General features: G+C 37.0%; 1 protein-coding gene across 1 annotated transcript; it reads left to right on the top strand.

Annotated features, from left to right (window-relative positions):
- Window positions 1-18,783: 18,783 nt before the first annotated feature.
- On the top strand, window positions 18,784-21,096 carry LOC129729084 (uncharacterized). The gene is made up of 7 exons (XM_055687563.1): window positions 18,784-19,174; window positions 19,238-19,458; window positions 19,514-19,652; window positions 19,714-19,822; window positions 19,883-20,384; window positions 20,437-20,730; window positions 20,802-21,096. Exons 1-7 carry the CDS (start codon window positions 18,784-18,786, stop codon window positions 21,012-21,014), a joined length of 1,869 nt encoding a protein of 622 aa, XP_055543538.1. The 3' UTR covers window positions 21,015-21,096.
- Window positions 21,097-22,382: the final 1,286 nt, after the last annotated feature.

Genomic DNA, 22,382 nt, shown 5'->3' with positions numbered 1-22,382 from the left:
CTTCATTTTGAATTTTCAATTTGTTGCTCACAGATTTTGTGATGCCTCGTGGAACCTACGTAGGTTGGAAAAGGCCTTTTGTACGGAGTGTTATTTACCCGGATTATTGTTTCTGTGCATCAAGTTAATTTTAAGTTAACTTAACTTAGTTAAATTTAATCACTTAACTAATCTCATTTAATTCTTGTTGACCTGAAACTCTGTTTTAAGCGTGAGGTAGGTATTTTTTCATTTCTCATGTACGCGTAAACACTTAACGTCAAAATTTGTCATAAACAAAATTTTTCAAACGGGTCGTAAATGTCAATCCGGACGTTACCGGATGAGATATTTGCGAGGATATGTTTGTGATGTTATGAACTTCCAAAACTTTTCCAATATTGAAAACGCTCGAAAATACGTAAAAATCACTAATTTCGAACTAACTTCTTAAAAGTAGCTATAATTCTTAATAACGAAAATTCTATCAACCGGTTTATTAGCATTGAACATAAAGAACTTATTGAAGCAAATTATTGATCAATTGTCATATTTTTGACGCCTGGAACAACTTGTTTCTATAAATGGTTCGATTCCCTAAAATATGCTTGAAAATTTGTCAATGTTTACAGCGCTCTCAGCATATGATAATACCGTTTGACGTTTTTCGAGTGATGGTATTTTGTGAAGCAGCTGCAGAAAAAAACTATAGCGGCACCAAAAAGCGACAGAAAGCTTTTTTCTTATTTTGGCCAGCTTTTTGTTCTAGGTACTCCTCTGTGCGGCGGTATGTGTCTTTGGGCTAGCCGCGAAACGAACAAGACAGTCCAGCAGGTCTCAAAACCGGCTGAGAGGAAAATGAGAATCAAGGGCGACGATCTTATGCTTAAGACTTAAGAGTCGAAGTACTTAGAGGTCAGGCAGTTAGAGGCGATGCGAAGCTAAAGGACCTGAGAGGGGATGTTTGAAGCATCTGCCGATCCCGCAAGCAAGAAATGATCGTTGAGTAAAAAGGCCAACCAGCCTACCAAGCACTGGCCCAAGAGGATCTTGGAGATGGGATGCAAGTGCAGGCATTAACGTTGGAGGTGACCGTACAGGTTAAATATATGTCGCACGGTATGTCGAGTGTATGGTAAGACGGGACAAAAATCAAAACTACATGATTTTGAGAACTAATCACATTGATGTAATAAGGAAAGTTGTTTACTACCTTTCGAGCTACTATTTGCATAAAAGTCTTATAAGATTCACTGAATGGGAAAAGTGTCCCAAAATTGACTCAAATGCAATTACAGGTCGGACTTGATGATATATAGTCTCCGATTTTTTGACGTAGAACTACTTTTTTCTTTAGCCTACCACATAGCAAATATCTTAAAATAACAATATAGTTCACTCTCGAATTTCCCATATATTCCCGTGAAGACAGACAGGGAACACCCCCTCTTGTGGTGAAAAAGGTAACTAAACTCATTGCACAGTGGTACAGTAAGGCAATTTAGGCGGACATAGGCTTTTCGTTGCGATTTTGGTTTGCGGTTTAAAGCCATAGTTTTTGTAAAAAGTTGTTTCTTATACATAGTCCTCGATTCATGTGCGAATGAAAATTAGGGTGGTCCTAAAATCAACGAAATAAAACATTCTTTGGCAAACTTGTAGACCAACTAATTCTAAGTAACTTTGTAAAAAACTTTTTTGTAGACATGAAATTTGGTTTCCAAAAACAGTCTTTTCGCTCTATTTTTTCAATTCAAATTTAAAAACAAAGTTTTCTTCGGTAACTTTAATCAAAAATACGCCAATTTTGACGAAAAAAATATGTCGATATATTATACAGATGAAGAGTTTTCACTATTTCTATTTTAAAAATAGGCCCTTTTGGTATATTGATGTCTCCGTTTAGGGCAAACATAAATAATATTTTTTGGTATCATTTGATAGAACAAATATTGTATAAATATTGTGAAGAAATACCGAAAGTTGCTTAAAATTAGTTGATCTACAACTGTGCCGATGAATGTATACATTTATTTATGCAAATAAAAAGTTAGTTTTTTCATTTAGTCGATTTCAGGACCACCCTAATTTTCATTTGCACATAAAAAATAGACTAAATATAAGAAACAAGTTCTTAGAAAAAAAATTTACTCTAAAACCAAAAAATCGCATCGAAAAACTCGTGTCCGCCTACATTGCCTTACTGTACCACTGTGCGTTGTTGTTGAATTTCTGTGAGCGTGTGACATTCTCACACACGAAACTGAATTTACTCAATTTTAGATTAAGTTGACTCAATTTCATACTTTTACAGAAAAAAATATGTTGCAGATTTCGTGCGTATATTGTTTGTATGTAAAACTAACGCCATTCCGGGAGTTAAATATTGATAATATAATAGATGTAGCTTATCGAGGCACGAAGAAGAAATATTCAAATAATCAGGCCACGACGTGTAAATGGTAAACTAATCCCAAGTTGCTATATACGTGGTTCCCTGTGTAACTTCACTAGCTCAGATCCATCACGGGAAGCAACTACGAAATGTGCGGCCGTCAAGCTCAAGCTCAATAATCAGGCCACGAAGTGTACAAATAAATGAATATTTCAATTACCTCGTGAAAAAGATAAAAGGAGAAACCGCACAATGGTTGTCAATAGTCGTATATGGTTGTTGTGCAACTTTTAGCTTAGATAACACTTGAATGTTCTACCAATTTAACAATTTAAGTATGGATACATATCATGTTGTAATTGGTTTGAAAGCTTTATTATATTATATATAAAAGATATTCAACAAAACAAACATAATTAGTGATAACAACTGTTATGCAAAAACTATTATTTAATGTTTAGTTTTCTTCGTTTTGAAAGTATTTTTTGTTTTTTTTTTATCCCTCCGAATTTTTTGCTCTCGAGTTCTAATCTTCGTATTCATCACTTGCAGCTTTGCTTTAACCAGCATATTTATGTATTTACTAGCTGACCCGGCAAACTTCGTCCCGCCTATTTTTGTGTTTGATTCAATAATTTTCAACATTCCAAATTCATTGATTTCTTGCGATTTGTTTATATCGTTTGAAATTATTGGTTTTATCGGAATGACAACATCCTCGACTTTTGCCTTTAGTACATCACCTCTATTCCGAAAACACTCATATTGGGTGGTATTCAGTTATTTTCGTTGTTTTCCAGAAACTGAAAGTGGTCATCTGCGAATTCAATTTGGTGCCCAGGGTCAATGCTTGGCTTCTTTACATTATTTCGATTACGGAAATATTCATATGCAGTAGTATTCGGCTGTTTCCCAGAAGTTGCCATCTTACAATTCAAAATAGTGTCTGAGGTCAATTTTTAGCTCCATGCATCATTCTGGTTAAAGAAACACTCATATTGGGTGGCATTTGGTCCCTTTAGGCTATTTTTTTTGGAGACAATTTCTGGCCCCTGAGCGTCATTCTGGTTACAGAAACACCAATAATAGGTGTTATTTAGTCATTTTCGGCTGTTCTACAGAAACCGGAAGTCACCATCTTAGAATTCAAAATGTTGTCTGTGGTCGATTCTAGCTCCTGTGTATCATTCTGGTATCGAAACATCTTATATTGGATGGAAATCGGCCGGTTGAAGAAATACCCATATTGGGTGTTATTTGGTTATTTTCGGCAGTTTCCCATTCACCGGAAGTCGTCATTTTACAATTCATAATGTTATCTGAGGTCGATTTGTAGCTTCAGTGCATCATAACAATCTCGGAAATACCCATAATGAGTGTTATTTGGTCTTTTGCCACTGTTGTTTAGGAACCAGAAGTCGCCATATTGGATTTCAAAATGGCAGTTGGAGACAATTTCTGGCCTCTGAGCATCATTCTGGTTAAAGAAACACCCATATTTGGTTGTATTTGGGTCATTTTCGGCAGTTTTCCAGTCACCAAAAGTCGCCATTTTACTACTCAAAATGTTGTCTGAGGTCGATTTGTGGTTTCAGTGCATCATCACGAATTCGGAAATACCCATATTGGATGGTATTTGGTCATATCTCGCTGTTTCTCTGAAACCGGAAGTCGCCATCTTGGATTTCAAAATGGTATTCAGAGACAATTTCTGGCCTCTGAGCGTCATTCTAGTTAAAGAAACATCCATATTGGTGGTATTTGGTAATTTTCCTCTTTTTTTCCAATCACTGGAAGTCGCCATCTTACAATTCAAAATTTTGTCTGATTTTTAAAAAACCGGAAGTCGCCATCTTGGATTTCAAACTGGCATTTCGAGACAATTTCTGGCCTCTGAGCGTCATTCTGGTTAAAAAAAAAACAGCCATATTAGGTGGTATTTGGTCATTTTCGGCAGTTTTCCAGTCACCGGAACTCGCCATTTTACAACTCAAAATATTGTCGGAGGTCGACAAACGTACAAACCGTGGAACACCACCCATGGATTGCCTTATACTTAGGTGAACTTTATTATTATAAAATATTCGGCCGAGTTCACTTCACAATAAAATGTGAATTTTTTTCAGTGTACCCATTAGGGTAATATTATTGTCAAAAGTTACTCTACTTCGCATGTCGTGTAGAACAAAATCAGAAGTGGCGCACCTAGCGGTCGAAAAGGTGACTAACGCTTCTGTCATTTTCAATTTGTCTTCATAATTTCACGTAAGTGAACTATATTGGTATTTAATATATTTGCACATAGGGATGTAAATAGGAAAACTATAAACGAAAAGGGGACAAAAAATGTCCTTTTTTAAATGCTTGTAAATCGGTTTGTTTTCAACCGATTTCCTTCATTTTTGCAGCAATCGATTGGAAAATTATACACGCATCCACCCAAATGTAGAAAATTGTTGATTGATTGTGCGAACTATTGTTCTATTGATAATTGTCAAGCCTTGTTGAAACAAAAATTACGTCCTCTGATTGGTCGCTCGCTGCCTTACCCTAAAAAGGTCGACAGAATAGTATAACTAGTTAGCTGTAGTGTAGCGAACTGCGGAAGTAGCAGTAGCGGGTTGCGTCAGTACACTAATCACAGTACACAGCAGCAACGAGGTAGCACCAATCGTCTCGATTCGCCAGTTAAGGGCTTCGGCCTTCTGCCCGCCATAAAGTTTTGCTTTATCTTGGCAACAGCACATTCTGTGCTGAATCCAAGAAAACACAATCTGTCGCGGCCGTCTTATTTACTAATTGCGAAAACAGCCTTTTACAGATTTTGAACAGCAAAATGCCTTTCTTAAGGCAAATAATCAAGTAATTGAAGGTTAATAATTTTTGGCAATAACACAATCATTCTGTGCTGGATCCTAGCAATCAAATTCTGTCGCGGGCAAAAAATTTACTTTATTTATTTACTGTTGGGGCAGCACGAAGGCTGCGATCAGCATAACCGATTTTGAGCAACAAACTGCTCTGTCCTGTTAGAACACCTCAACAAAGGTGATTAATTCGACTTTACAGGAATAAATCGAAATCAATTCAACCAATCTGTATGAACCGAAATTCTGTTCATTCGTCTTTCAGCTGCTCAGTTGCAACATGATGCAACAAGCAACAGCGAGCAAACGAAATCGCTTGCTTGATTACAACCCGTAATCAGTGTTGCGAAATTTCGACACAGAAAAATGAAAGTGATCCAACAGCAGTTTCACTCTCACTCACTTCAAACTGATATTGAGTGTCACCCAAGTCAACTATCAGTCAATAATCATGTCAGTCATGTAAATGATATATCTTAATTAATATCGAAATTATTTTATCTGAGCCAATCTACTGCATGAAGTCAATGGAGTAGGTAGGCACCTTCATCCTACACCGCATAAACATCGCTAGAGCAACATAGCGTGTGCGAAATCGAAATTAGGGATGGGAAACCTATCGATAATTATCGATAGTATCGATAGCTGCCGGCTATCGAAGGAATCGTTAAGCTTTTAGCGTTATCGATAGTTATTGATATTTTCCTCGCATCGCCATTCATACTCCACAATGATGCCAGGACTGAAAAAAAATTGGCTTTGCCATTGTTGAAAGAGATTTCGATGCTTGTTCGCTCTCACACGAAATCCTGATTAAAATTGTTAGAAAATTGAGAGATAATCATTTTCGCTCACTCTAACTTGTGCGGACAACGACGTGATTTCGCATGAGTGCGAATTATGTGTGTGAATAAACTTTTAAATATTGTTTCTGTCCACAACGGAAGCAACAATTTGTTGTTTTTCTTTATCTGATTCTAGCTGTCGAACTATCGATAATTATCGATAGTTATCGATGCCAGCAGGAAATTTATCGATAGTTATCGATAGCCATTTTAGTCGATATTTCCCATCCCTAATCGAAATCACAGTAATGCTGCTAGTCAGCATTACCACTGTCAACTGATTGGCGCTGGAAGCAATTATCAGTGTCAGCTCGTTCGTGTTGATACTGATATTCATAGTATTCAGTTTCAACTGAGAATCTATCACTGACAAAGAAAATTTGCAACCCTGCCCGTAATACGATACGGGGTAAAATCGTTGTGCATGAGAGCATCATAGGTGTTTATTCGCTGGATACAAAAAACAAATGCGAATTGTAGAATAATTCGTCTAAAGAAAATTACAGAATGGGAAAACTGAACAGAAAGACGTGGCCTATTTCGTAGCAACTTTCGGCTATAAAAGAGAGTTTATGGTAAAATCAACTACATTCATTAGTCGAAAGGAGAGCTGGCTGGACCATCCACAACGTTGGCAGCAGCAGATATCAGCACTTAGCAGTAACAGCGGATTGGTCACCATGTCTCAGGAGCAGCGCGGTTCTTCTCAGCGTGTGTCGCCATACTGCCATTATTCCCCCACTGTTGGGGCAGCATAAAGATTGCCATCAGCAAATCTAATTCTGAACAGCAAAATGCGTTCTGTGGTGGATCCTTGCAATTAAAATCTGTCGCGGCCGTCTAATTTACTGATTGTGAACTAGTTTTACAGTTCGTGTTTTCAGTGTCAATATCCGATCTTGATCAGTAAAATGCCTTTTTCAAGGCAAATAATTGAAGGTTAATAATTTTCTGGCATCAACACAAGCAAACATTCTTTGCGGGATCCTAGCAACCAAACACTGTTGTAGTTGTCTAATTTCAACTTTTTTCAGTTAATACCCCACTATTGGGGTAGCACAGAGGCTGCGATCAGCATAACCGATTTTGAGCAAAAAACTGCACAGTTATAACGCATTTTCAAAGGCAGTTAATTCGACTATGCGAACTGATATGAAGTCGATTCAATCAATCAGTATGAACAGAATTTCGTCGTCTCCCAGCTGCTCAGTTGCAACATGATGCAATACGCAACAGCGAGCAAACGAAATCGCTTTATGTAACAAACCGCAACACGATACGGGTTAAAATCGTTGCGTGTGAGAGAGCACCATTGGTGTATTTTCGCTGGATACAAAACTTAAATGCGAATTGGGAATTATTCGTCTAAAGAACATGAGACAATGGTGAAACTTAGAAATGAGGCATGGCCTATTTCGTAGCAACCTTCGGCTATAAAAGAGTGTCCCTGCCATGTAACTGATTTTACCAGGGACTCCCTGGTAGAATCAGTTACATTTTTTAGTTGGAAGGTCTGGACGGACGTCCAGTCCACAACGTTGTCAGTAGCAGAAGCGGATACCAACAGTAGCAGCGGGTTGCGCCTGTAGCTGCTTTCGGATAGAACAAATCACTTGCCCGGTGGTTGGTCACATGTCTCAGGAGCAGCGTGTGTTGTCAGAGTGCCGTTATTTCCCCAATATTGGGGCAGCATAAAGCTTGCCATCAGCAAATCAAATCCTACATAGTAAAATACCTTTTTCAAGGCAAATAAACACGTCATTGAAGGTTAATAATTTCTGTGCTGGATCCTAGCAATTTAAATCTGTCGTGGCCGTCTGATTTGCTGAATGAATGTAAAACAGTTACAGTGCATGTTTTCCGTGTGGCTTTCTTCCCCTACTGTTGGGGCAGCACAAAGTTTGCGATTAGCGACCGATTTTGAACAGCAAAATGCCTTTTTCAAGGCAAATAAACAAGTACACTATTCGTTCGCTAACTGGGCTGAGGGCCTAGCCCAGTTAACGAATGTCGCTCGCTAACTGACATTTCAAATGTCGTCAAATACCGAGGGGGATTTCGATGTAATGGCGCTAGGCAAATCTCCCTCAGCGAAAATTGGAAAATGTTTGAAAACAAATACACTAAAAATCCTGATTGATGAAATGAAAAATAATACATTGTCTTTAGCTTTGCGTGTGCTTTATTTACACTAACCGTTGCTTGAAAACATGTTCTTTCCACAAAATATTTATTTGACCTGGAAACGAGTCTGGTGGATCGCATGTGTGATGACAACCAAAATCCATTGAACTGAAAAAATCGATCTCAATTCACTATTCATGAGCCCCTATCTCGTTTTGACAGCGTTATGCCAAACGCTGATTTTTGACGTTCATCTGCTTTTTAACTGGGCTATAGCCCAGTTAGCGAACGCCCAGTTAAAAAGCAGCCCAGTTAAACAGCACCCAGTTAGCGAACAGTTACTGTAATTGAAGATTAATATTTTTTGACAACAATATTAACAATCAAATTTTGTTGCGGCCGTCTAATTTACATAATGTGAAAACAGCTTTCAAAGTGCGTGTTGTCAGAGTACCTTATTCCCCCTGTTAGGGCAGCACAAAGGTTGCGATCAATATCCGACCTTGATCAGCAAAATACCTTTTCTAAAGCAAATAAACACGGAATTGAAGGTTATTAATTTGTGGCATCAACACAAGCAAACATTTTGTGCGAGATCCTAGCAATCAAATTCTGTCGCAGTCGTCCTTTATTAATTTATTTAATTCCCTCACTGTTGGGGCAGCTCAAAGGCTGCAATCAGCATGATAGATTTTGAACAACAAACTGCCCTCTTAGAACACCTTACGCATAAACAAAGGTGGTTAATTCAACGTTACAGAAATAATTTGAAGTAGATTCAATTTTTCAACATGAACATAATTTCGTCGACTCCCAGCTGCTGCTAACTGCTAAGTGATTAATATCTGCTGGTTTCTCTCGCGGGTGTACTTTGTGAACATCTGTAGTACACAACAGATGCTACATGTGAAAATTCTTGGAAAATTCGTATGTCCAACTTTCCCTACCTTAGTGTGCCCGTCCGTGTAGTGTAGTGTCCGTCTTGCCCGACCTGGTTGTAAATTTTTCAAACGATCGTAGCTCTTCATCGGAACATCGAAAATCTTCTGGATTTTCACTAGAAAACCGAGGAAAGACTAATTAATCACTTTACTATTGTGAACAAATGAAAACACGTAAGTTTCACGAGTTTTTCACTATTTTCCGTGGAATAAAAATTACATCAAATTGCGCGTTCACGAAAATATTCTTTTTTTACTTACAAATTTGACAGTTTGCTTGCTGAAAACCGATAATGCAACCTAAAAGCATTAACACACTATAAAGAAGGTATTCGCATCACTCAACTATCATAATACATTCTAGTTTGTGAAATATTGAAAGTGTCCATCTTACCCGCAGTGTCCGTCTTTACCTACTTTCCCCTAACATGTCTCAGTAGCAGCGCGGTTCTCAGCATGTGTCGTCAGAGTGCCGTTATTCCCCATTGTTGGGGCAGCACAAAAGTTGCCATCAGCATATCCGATTTTGAATAGCAAAATGCCTTTTGAACTAGTAATTGAAGGTTAATAATTTTTTTAAAACACAAGCAAGTAATCTGTGCTGGATCCTTACAATCAAATTCTGTCGCGGCCGGCTAATTCATTGAACATGGAAACAGCTTTCACAGTGCGTGTTGTCACAGTGCCTTTATTGATTTTGAACAGCAAACTGTGTCTTTCTTAAGGCAAAAAAAAAACAAATGATCGAAGATTAATCGTATTTTCGAAAGATCTCGAGTGCCAGATTTCAACAGCAATTTCTTTCTGTTCGTTCAATGATATCGTATTATTTTATATGCGAATTAGAAGCCTATAGCACTGCAATTGCAAAAAAAAAAACGAATTTAAAGCGTCACTGCATGTTTATTATTTTTATTCGCTGTTATTCTTATTCATGTTAAGCTAGCGACATTTAATACAGTAGTAATAAAATCTTTTCTAACCTTATGGCTGTTTTAGTTCAATGTAAAGCGCTCACTTAGCATGTTGAAAAGTACGGGAATATTGCTCAGTTGAAATGGGTCAATAGATGTGGAGTTTTCTTAACCATGTGAGTTCCAGATCACACAGCCATATATTTTGTACTCCAGCACAGCACAAAACGTGCAAAGTATTGTATTATTCTCGTACAGTAGACTTCCAGAGTTTATTCAATGAAAAGTTTCTCGATTTGAGCAAGCAATAGTAGATTTTAAGACTCGTTATTGAAACAATCCAAACCATACATTTGTTAAGGGGGGACCCTACTCTAGAAGTTTGAAAAATCAAAAAATCCGTAATTTTTTTTGAATGTTTAGAGTAGAGTGATTTGTTTGAGTATTTTGGCTATCGATTAAGGTATATTTGGAGATATAATTTGCATGTGTTGGATACAAATACAGTGAGTATTACGCATTGTTTCTCTCGAAACCATGTTTTTCAACTTATGGTACCTTTTCTCAGCATCTACTGCGCCGATTTGGCTGAAACTTTTTTAAAGCTGTTTGTAAACTTTTAGCCGAATTGGTTTGGTGCTGAGAAAAACGTACCACCAGTTGAAAAATACTGCCAATAGCGTAATACTCACTATATTTGCACCCACGGTACACAAAATACATCTTCAAAAATACCTTAATCAATAGCCGAAATGCCCGAGCACTTCACCTTTCTCTAAACATCCAATTTTCCAATTACCACTGTGCGTAGTTCTACGTCGGTTATACGGTCGTGTCTTGGATACAACCTCCTACTTTTTTCACTATATATAATCGCATTTTATATATATTCGAATCAGAGAAAAAAAAGTTTTATATTTATTTTTCATCAATGATTTGTTGTTTTCAAACAAATAAGACGAATTTTATTTTTGATTCATCCCCCTTAAGGTCAGAAAACACATTTCTTACAAAATAAATACGCATCTTGTAGTTATTCCTGATGCAATTGCAGTCAAATGTAAAGAAAAATTATTTTAAAACATTATAAAAGTATATGTAGGTTTGTCAACTTGTTTATATTAAATTTCTCATAGCTAAACAAAATAAAAATATTTTTATTTAGGTATTTTTAGCTTTTTTATTTTAAAATTTTCTCAAACAATTTTTTCCATGTTATTACCTTCTCAGCAAGCGTTACGTATTTTCCAGATATTCTCTAACGACATATTAGCTCTAGATAAGTCATATTTGAAATAAAAAAAACTTTTTTTTTGCTTCTATATATATTCGAGTCTAAAACTATATATAATCGAATCATATATAATCGAGTTAATATATCCGGACTACTTCGTGATAAGGGCGAATCCTTGCTTGTTTTCCTATCTAGTTTCGCCCTAATCACGAAGTAGTCCGGATATAATTGAGTCTCTATATAATCGAGCCAGACCTATATAACGAAATTTAAAAAAAAACCCAGACCCAGCCTTTCTCATTCAAACTTTTATTTGTTTCAATAGACTTACATCAACACTTCAATCCAATAAATGTATATTCACTCTTAAGGTTCTAAAATATTGATGTTGTAATCCATACATATAAAAATGCAGTCCGGTCTGGCTGTCTGTCTAACTGTCTGATCCATATAGGCTCGAAAACTACCGAACCGATCGACGTGAAAATTTGTATGTAGGGATTTTTGGTGACGATAAAGGTTCCTATGAAAGTTTGAAACCCCTCCCTCTTCTGGAAGGGAGGGGTCCCATACAATTGAAACATACATTTCTGCACAACTAAAAAACAAACCAAGCAAATGAAACCGAATTTGGCATGTGGATGTTTAAAGGGGTAACAAATATGTCCATAATGGTTCGACACCCCTCCCTTTTCTGGAAGGGAGGGGTTCCATACAAATGAAACACAAATTTCTGCACATCTCGAGAGCTAACCAACTAAATGGAACCATATTTGGCAGGTGAATGTTTTTAGTGGTAACCAATTTGTTCCATAATCGACCTCAGGCAACATTTTGGATTGTAAGATGGCAACTTCCGGTTTCTGGAAAACAACCAAAATGGCCGATTTCCACCCAATATAATAATATCCGGATCTAGAATGATACTTAGGAGCTAAAATCGATCGGAATTGTCTTCAAATGTCATTATGAAATCCAAAATGGCTGATAGTATCCTCTCTATAATGATACACAGCAACTGAAATCGACCACAAACCCCATTTTGGATTCTAGGTTGGCGACTTCCGGTTTCTGTGAAACAGCCGAAAATGATCGAATGACACCCAAAATGGGTTTTTCTTCAACCAGAATGACGCTCAGATGCCAGAAATTATCTTAAATACCATTTTGAAATCCAAGATGGCGACTACCGGAAAAAACAGCCTAAAATAAACGAATACTATCCAATATGAGTATCTCTGGAACCAGAATGATGCATGTTGCTAAAAATTGACCTCAGGCACCATTTTAAATTGCTAAATTGCAACTTCTAGGAAACAGTCGTAAATGACCGAATAATGCTCAATATGGATATTTCCGTAATCGAGATGATGCATAGAAACCAAACATTGACCTTGGACACCATTTTGAATTTAAAGACTACCACTTTTAGTTTCTGGAAAACAACCAAAATAACTAAATACCTCCCAATATGGGTATTTCCGGTGTCAGATTGATGCCAGAAAAACAGCTGAAAATGACCGAATACCACCCAATATGAATATATTCAGAGTTAGGGCGATGTACATAAGCCAAAAGTCGAAGATTTGTTATTTGACTTTGGTCATATCCTTTGGCCGATTCGTCGTGCATTTGCAGACTTGAAACAATCAATCAATCACTGAATTCGGAACGTTCAAATAGTACGATACCACATTTAAATTATGTTGAGGCCACATATATCGATCAAAGCAGGTATAATTTTAAATAGTCTTTGAATTTCTTTTCTTTCCATAACTTTTGAGCCACACATCAAATTGTTATGAAGTTTGTTATTTGTAAGTTTGGGAGATGACTCGTTTGTATAAATAAATAAGTCATGTAATCTTTGAGATAATAGACTTTCGTTGTTTTATTAACAATTTAATACATAACGGTGGCTTAAGTTCGATTATAATCAAATAAAATGGGAAAGTATAGGGCAGCCTAAATTTGAAACCACGTGTTCAATCATAATTCATCAGTTAACCCTTAACTGGCCCGCTCATCTGATAATAATATTGATCAAATCGGTTTTGTAGTTTCCGAGATAATGAAGTTTCGTGATTTTCACATTTCGGTACATTACAGACGAAGTTACAGTTCGATTAAAGTAAAATTCAATAGGGTGTTATGAGGCAGCTAGACCATTCATTTGACACTAATTTTGTGCAAATCTGGTCAGCCATTTCTGAGAAAAGTGAGTGAGTCCAAGTAGTCTTCGGAATATATTACTTTTCATAGCTGGATTTCACATTTTTGAACATAACAGGAAAAGTAATAGTCCAATTGCAAAACAAATCAATAGGGTCTTATAAGGCAACTAGACCTTCCATTTGACACTGATTTTATGGAAATCAGTCCAGCCATCTCTGGGAAACATGAGTGAGAATAAACAGTCTTCAGAACACGTTTCTTTTCATAACTTTTGAATCACAAGTTCAATCTTCATAAAATTCAAAAGTTAAGGGTTTTTCAGGTTGCCCGTTCATTTAAAACCAGTTTTGTTTAAATCGGTTGTATAGTTTTCGAGATAATGATGTTTTATGATTTTTACATTTTGGTACATAACCTCTAAACTAAGAATCCGATAACAATTAGGGTTTGCAATATTCCCGGGAATCGATTTCCCGGGAAACGGGAATGAAAAATCGCATTTCCCGGGAATTCCCGGGAACCGGGAACGGACAATTTTTTTAGCAAAATGAGATTTTAAATGAAGTTCATCAGTAAAAGGTAACAAAAAATTGTTTAAAATCTCATTCTCAATTCGCATGATAAACCAAAAAAAAAAAAAACAGATGAAATAAAAACATATTCAAGTTAACATCAAAAAATCGTGATCGATTTTTGTAGCATATATTTGCAGAAGAGGTGAGTTAAGGGTCTTCATGTCGTCAAACAATCGCTTCAGACTCGGTGACAATTTTCCGTTAAGCTCAAAAATGTTATTTCCTTCTGTAAAACTTTGCTCACGTCTGCTGAATCACCGCTCATGTTCGATTTCTAGAATAAAAAAAAAATTCAAATCACCAATTAAAGTTTTTGCTACACTTAATTGAAAACTGGTGTCCAATTCTTTCAGTTTGTTGAAGAGAAAACTTGGAGTTAGGCAGGCATTGGCCGCGGAAACTATTTGCTATATTCGGTACGGACTTTGAGGGCAAAATATTTTTTACACTACAGTAAATATTTACTATTTACTTAAGCGGTAGCAAACCTATTCGATATTTTTTTTTATTTAAATATATTTGCTATGCCATTGTGATTTTTCTCCAAATAAACTGCGTCTCAAATCTAGTTTTCATTGACAGAACAACATTTCAAACCCTTTTGGAGTTTATACCATTATTGATTAAAACGTGAGATTCCGAGGAAGAATTTTAGTTACCTAATTAACTACATTATTTTGTTATTTCGCACGTTCGGTGGTTTTCTGTGACCGAGACAATCCGGAAAAAACGATGGAATACTGAATAATTATTTCAATACGATTTAAAATAAGTCAGTCTTAGTGCATTTGAATGCTTACTAATTAACATGCAAAGATGATTTTTACGTTTAAATACTATACTGACTTTGAGTTTTATTGAATGATTTATTCCAGGTCGCATCAGTTTGACGTTTTAATTTTATTGCCATATTGCATAAGAAAATATAGTCAATCTTACAAAATTTTTCGCGGAACTCGGGAATCCCGGGAATCAATATTTCTGTTCCCGGGATCCGGGAATCCCGGGAAAAGCTATTTCCCGGGATTGCAAACCCTAATTACAATGAAATTTATTAGGGTCTTGTGGGGCAACAAGACCTTCCATTTGCAATTAATTTCATGAAAATCGGTTCAGCCATCTCTGAGAAAAGTGAGTGAGAATGAAAATACGCACACACACACACACATACAGAAAATGCTCAGCTCATCGAGCTGAGTCGAGTGATATATGCCATTCGGCCCTTTGGAGCACTTTTATACTTTCGGTTTTGCAAGTGATTGCTATACCTTTCTAGGAGAAAGGCAAAAATATTTTTTAAATGTTTTTTTTATTGTTATGTATATTTATTTGATTACTACAAAAATACATGTACATACTCAGATGTATCCTCTGATAGAGACAAGATCATAAATCAAAGTCTTTTGAAGGCCATTGCTCACAACATAGTGCATTTTCAACTTTCAAAATATCGTTTAAAAAATCTAAATTAATTCACCTAGCGGTCAGACCCAGCCTTTCTCATTCAAACTTATTATTTGTAAAAATAGATTTACATGGACGCTTCAATACAATAAAAGTATATTCACTCTTTGTGTTCTAAAATATTGATGTTGTAACTTGAAGTATAAAATATGAAATTTGGCGTAATGCTAGTGCTAAAGAAATAGCGAAATAAAAGAAATGACTCTTAATTTCGAACAATTTCATCACGAGCGATACCGGGAACGTTCAAATAGTACGAAACCACATTTAAATTATGTTGAGGCCACATATTTCGATCAAAGCGGGTATAGTTTTAAATAGTCTAAATATTAAGTAGAATTTCTTTTCGTTCCTTAACTTTTGAACCACTATCAAGTTGTTATGAAGTTAGTTATTTGTAAGTTTGAGAGATAACTCGTTCGTATGACACTACTTATGTTAAATAAGTCATGTAATCTTCGAGATAATAGACTTTCGTTGTTTTAACAATTTAATACATAACGGATGCTTTAGTTCGATTATAATCAAATGAAAAGGGAACGTATAGGGCCGCCAAACTTTGAAACCCCGTGTTCAATCATAATTCATCAGGTAACCCTTAACTAGCCCGCTCATCTGATATCAATATTGTTCAAATCGGTTGTGTGGTTTCTAAGATAATAAAGTTTCGTGATTTTCACATTTCGATACATTACAGACGAAGTCACAGTCCGATTACAGCAAAATTCAATAAGACGTTATGAGGCAGCTAGAACTTTTATTTGTCACAAATTTTGTGGAAATCGGTTCAACCATCTCTGAGAAAAATGAGTGAGTTTATATGTAGACTTCGAAATATGTTTCTTTTCATAGCTGGATTTCACATTTTTAAATATAACAGGCAAAGTAATAATTCGTTTGCAAAAAAAAAGATAGGGTCTTATGGGGTAACAAGACCTTCCATATGACACTGATTTTATGAGAACCGGTTCAACCATCTCTGAGAAACAGTGAGTGAGATTAAACAGTCTCCAAAACACGTTTTTTTTCATAACTTCTGAACCACCAGTTCAATCTTCATAAAATTCAAAAGTTAAGGGTTTTTTAGATAGCCCGTTCATTTGCAATTAAAAAAAATTGCAAAAAAAATTGCCAATTCGGCGATGACCATATATTTTAAATCGATGTTTTGTGTTTAAATTGCATTTATTTAGTGTAGGACTTGATATATAATTTTTTCCATATTTTTTTACGAAAAATTCAGACAATTTCCTTAAAGTTACTCATAGAGCACTTTTTTGTAGAATTTACCGTTTTTGAATTATATTGATTTACAAAAAATCCGTTAAAAAAAGTTTCGCCCTTTTCAGAAGACAGTCTAGACTAATTTTGGAAAAAGTAAGTATGCAGAGATGCTTAATTAGGTGATGTCTTCACACCCAAAAAATTTCAACCAATTCGTAGAGGGTGCTGCCAATCCTAGAGACGATTTGGGATGAAATCCGTCGTATATTTTTTTGTTGGAAATCGCCTTTATTTTCGACCTTTTTAATTTTCTAAAAACTTTTCCAATTGTACAGTTTCAAATGCTCATAACTCACTCAATTTTCACTGGATATCGTTACGAGTGTGACTGAATTGTTATTTCAAATGGCCAAATATTATCCTGTTTGGATATCCAGATTCGGAATGAGGCCGGACATTGGCCCATACACCATTCCGTATTTTAAGAAAGCAACTTCCGGTTTCTGAAAAACATCTCCGAGGGGTTTAATGACAACCAACATGGGTATTGGAACCGGAATAGTATCTAGAGGTTGGAAGTTAACTTTAGATGTTTGGTATCGGTACCTTGGGGATAGTTTTGACGTAGAATTACGTCTTACAGCAAAACATCATCCCCTTAATGCTAGAACTATATAGTCACGCTAAAAAGCTAGCGTACAGAAATTTAGTCTTCATTGTATAACCGATAACTGTAGCAAGAAAACAGTTGACAGACAGGTGAGTCTTACTGGAATCTGGCTCGAGCTACAGCCAGCAAGGCAGCAAGACCGAGCAGGCGATTCATTTAGGAATACCAGAAAATACAGAATACAAAATTTAGAGTCCATGTGCAGATTGTAATTGATTTGCATTTTTTTAGTTTCTGTATATTTTTGTTAGTGCCCACTTGTATTTGCATGGATCCTCTCAAAAAATGTGCGGTTTTTAACAGACGTTTATGCATTTTTTTTCGAGCTGCTTATAGAACTTTTCAGATTTGGAGTAATTGCAGACATTTTTTCAAAAACATTTTATTCGATCGCAACGTTCTACAGTAAACGAACCAACCAGTGGACTGCAGCACTGCATAGCATTGTCGAACATGTCTGGACATGTCGGAATCTGTCGCGTCGCGTTTACTCTCAGCCATTTGGCCACTGTTAATACCTGTGATTATAACGGTAGCGCGTGTTAATGACCGTTATGTCTCAATTGCTTGCCTACAGTGTATGTGGAGCGGATAATAACAAAGAACTAGAATCATTTCGTGTCATCGGTAAATAGCAATCCAATATCAATGCTTCTTTTCAGGGTTACCAGTTAATTAATGAACTATAACTGAAACTTAGCACTTCATACCATTAAATCGAATAACCTCAATCGAGTGTATTTCCAAACCTATTGGAAAAAAATACATCGGCATGCTGCCGCAATTCTGCTCGTTAACCTTGCGGTTGTGTCTGATAAACACCCTCTTCAACTATTTCTGACATTTTCTTGATTAAGAATTGATATTTTCCAGTTTGCATCGTATTTTAATTGATGAAAATATTCAAAGCTAATTTATAAAACGATGGTTTTGCAATTGATGATCGATGGTTATATCTTAATTAGTTTAAGGGAGTCCAATCAAACCCTATTACTAACGTTTCAACTTTGTAACGAAATAATATGCTCTAGAACAGATTAATAACAATCATTATCAGAAATAACAAGTAAAAGTAAATTGGTTCCAAATTAGAGGTAACTACATTGTTCAAATCTCGTATTGTGCTATATATTAATGTAATTCAATATAGTTGTGACATTTTGATCAGCTGTGATTAGAACTGTGATTGGAGTTCAATTTGAATAATAAAATCCTATCGTGTACACAACACATCATACTATGGCACGATAGAAATAATTTAGAATTGATTGTATGTATCATATTAATGTGCTGGTTAATCATTTTATCGATCGGTAGTGGATTCAATTTGCGAACATAAAAATATAGAAACCTTTTCGAACTCCAGTTAGTCTACAATGATGCAGCAAGTGCTATTTAGCTCACAATCCGACGTCGTCGATTCGCCAGTAACCAAGTTAATTAGTTACGTTGTACTGACCTACCTTTCGGAGTATTTTTGTATCTGTATTATCAAATCAAGCAGGGATTCGATTAAATTTGATGTCACTTTTCCTTCGATGATAATCGATGTCGATAAAGCGTTCAATATTAGCTTTCAACGCGGCGTAGACAACGGTTGTCAGTCCTTCATAGTGTTCGAAAATGGTCTGTCACATTTTTTAGATGCCTTCATCGAGGTTCACGATGCCTCAGATCAAAGATCTGCTCGGAAAAAGCTCGTTATCGTGAAGACCTTCTTGGACTCGACTGCCGCTAGAGATTTAACCGAACATCAAGCTGTCAAAGGTTTGTAAATATTTTCATACAAGCTAAAAGAGTTAGTAATGATTTAATAATAAATATTATCAGAACTACGAGATTTACTATTGATTATTATCAACAACAATCATGAACCGAAGGAATTTTATACTACAGAAATATTTAGCAATGGATCCCGGGGCTCAACCCTCGTGAAGCTTCGAAAAATAGATCCTCCGGACTATTTCCCTGACAAGTCGTCCAACATGAACGGGATTCCGATTCGGCTTCGCGGGGTTATGTACCCTCCGTTCTCGTACTACGAAATATCGGTAGTAGTAGTTTCTCAAGGAAACGATATAATGTTCCGGCGATTATCATTCATAGACTCAGGAAAAAACGAACGCACGTTATGACCCCCAGTTCAATGATACAGATGACACCCCGTTGTTTGTTGATGGAACAGAACCGCGCTTGCTGCTGGAGTTTTGCCGCAGATTCAACTGCACTATTGAAACTTATTTTGGTGCGTTTTTTACTGAATTTCAAGTGGTACGTATCAATACTATCTGATTTTCTGCTGCCAGACGAAGCGGCTTCCTGGGGTGAAGTATACGAAAATCATACAGGAACCGGCGTTCTTGGTGCAGTCGCTACACGTAAAGCTGACTTCGGCGTTTCTGCGATTTATCACTGGTCGGTCGAAATATGTACATATATTATGAATTTGCAATTTTAGCGGGATATTTCTTCTAGGCCTGAACCATACAAATACGCGACATACACTGTTCCGATCAGTCGGTCAGGAGTGACAGCATTGGTACCTAAGCCGCTAACACTCCCACCCTGGCGCACTCCGTTTCTTTCCTTTTCCAAACACCTCTGGGTTGCAGTCGCTCTAACATTCGTTGCCGGAGTATTGGCCGTGTGGATGTTAGCTAAAGGCCGCCGTCGCACGTTTAACATACCCGAACAAGAAGCGACGTCCTTTAGCGATTCCGTTCTCACCATGATCGGGTTTTATATGGAACAAAACGCTCCTTTGAGAAACGATTCCCTGTCCAGTGCAATACTGTTCACCTCTCTCTTGTTCACAGGATTTATGGTAGGAAACATGTACGGAGCTGGCCTGGCGGGAATTATGACGATTCCTCAGTACGAACCCTCAATTGATACACCTTATGATCTGGCCAGCAGCGGATTGCTATGGGGTGGAACTTGTCTAGATTGGTTGTTTGCTGTCCTGGACGCTGAGCAGGTTAGTTTCTAATAATTTTACTGTATGAATATACTATGTCTGCAATAATCAGGTTCATCTGAAAACCATACTAAGTAACTACCGAATTGTCGACACGGAATACCTTGTACAACATCGCAACACACGCGATTTCGGTTATGTTGGCGAGCGGAGCGAGTTCGGACATTTTTCACCGATCGACTACCTAGACGGTGAATCGTCGCAAATGACGCAACTCCTAAAGGACGATTTGTTCTGGCAAAGCTGTACTGCCATCGTAACAAAAACTTGCCCATTCAAGCAAACTTTCAACGACATGCTAATGATCATCAGACAGTCTGGCATCCAGTACTTCTGGGAGATTCAGGTGCGTTGTGCTCGGTTTTAGTAGCTTATTCTGCAACTTCACTACAAAAACCGATTGTATCTATGGTCCAGGTGGTGAACATGTATATGAACTCTACCCACGAGCAGAACATACTCAACGCTAGACAGTCGTCATCGGGCAGCGATGCAACAGTTCTTACAACTTCCCATCTAATGGGTGCATTTCTTATCCTGGCAGTGGGATTATCTAGTAGTGCTACGATATTTTTTGTCGAGTGTTTGTACACAAAATATAGGTCACAACGGAAAGTTATCATTATTTAGGGAATAGCATCTGCTTTTTCACTACTGGTGTGCTTTTCTCAACGAAATAACAAAACTTCATAAAAACTGAATATTGAATATAAGCAAGGTTCCAACAGAATTCTACTACAAAAATTTTTGTTAGAGAATTAAGTGAAACTTTGCCTTTACTAAGACGCTCAATGAATTTTTCATTTGTATAAAAAATAATTGCATTCGTTGTTTTGCTTTCGTCTCGATTAGACGCAAATTGTTTATCTCCGTTTGAGTTCGCAAAATAACAATACACGAGTTATCGTACGGGTGTTTTTTTGTCGATTAGTTCTTGTGCTGCGCGATAACAATAGACTGTTATATATCGGCAGAAACATCTGCACACTGGTAGGGGCAGGCTACCCCGCCAGTGATTCGATACGCAGCTGATATATCAGCAAGAATAATTCTCCCGCACCGCTGTTACCCCGCTAGCAGCACGGACCATCATACGATCGAGCGAGTGGAAGTCAACTACAAGTGGCATCTACAAGGTCGCGTGTAGGACACGGCCACTGTGTCTCAACACGAAGCTGGATCGTCATTGTTTGTTCTGCGGAGACGCTCGATTAATCCTACTATCAGCCGTGAGGTCGTGACTTAGACGTTCGGTGAAGTATTACCTTTAGAATTTTTACTATTATTATCAATATTATTACTATGTTATAATATTATTATTAATATTATTATTGATATTATTATTGTTATTATTAATACTATTACTATAATTATTATTATTATTATTATTATTATTACTATTGTTATTAGTATTAGTATTACTGTCTTTTTTTTTATTTGATCCATTGTAGATTGAAAAATTGTTTTTAAAATTTAACATCAACTACTTGAACCCCCCCCCATATTCGAATATTTATCGTTTGTGTGCGGTAGAGCGTAACGCTCCCGCAAAATGGACGACATGCAGGTGCAACTTTTCCTGGAGGTGGAAACAAACGGGGAAGAAATTGAAATTTCTCCCATCAGCACACCCCTACCTTCCCCTGTGCCCTCCCCTTTGCCAAGTCCTGTACCAAGAGTACCGGAAGTACGGGTAAAAGCTTACCCAGATGCCGCTGGCGGTCCCTACGTTGTTTTTTTCCGGCCCATAAAGAAGCCATTGAATATTATCCAAATTGGCAAAGACCTGGCAAAACATTTTTCGGCCGTAACCGAGATTACGAAGGTGAGGCCGAACAAACTGCGAGTTGTCGTGAGTAGCTTGAAGCAAGCAAACGAAATTGCTGGCTACGAGCTCTTCACGAGAGAGTATCGCGTGTACATCCCTGCCAAGGATGTAGAAATCGACGGTGTGGTTACCGAGGGGAATCTCACTGTCGATGACATTTTGCGTCATGG

The sequence above is a fragment of the Wyeomyia smithii genome, chromosome 3, assembly GCF_029784165.1.
Source record: "Wyeomyia smithii strain HCP4-BCI-WySm-NY-G18 chromosome 3, ASM2978416v1, whole genome shotgun sequence".
NCBI lineage: Eukaryota > Metazoa > Arthropoda > Insecta > Diptera > Culicidae > Wyeomyia > Wyeomyia smithii.
Note: the sequence above shows the minus strand (reverse complement) of the source record. Positions and strands in the feature narration are given on the sequence as shown.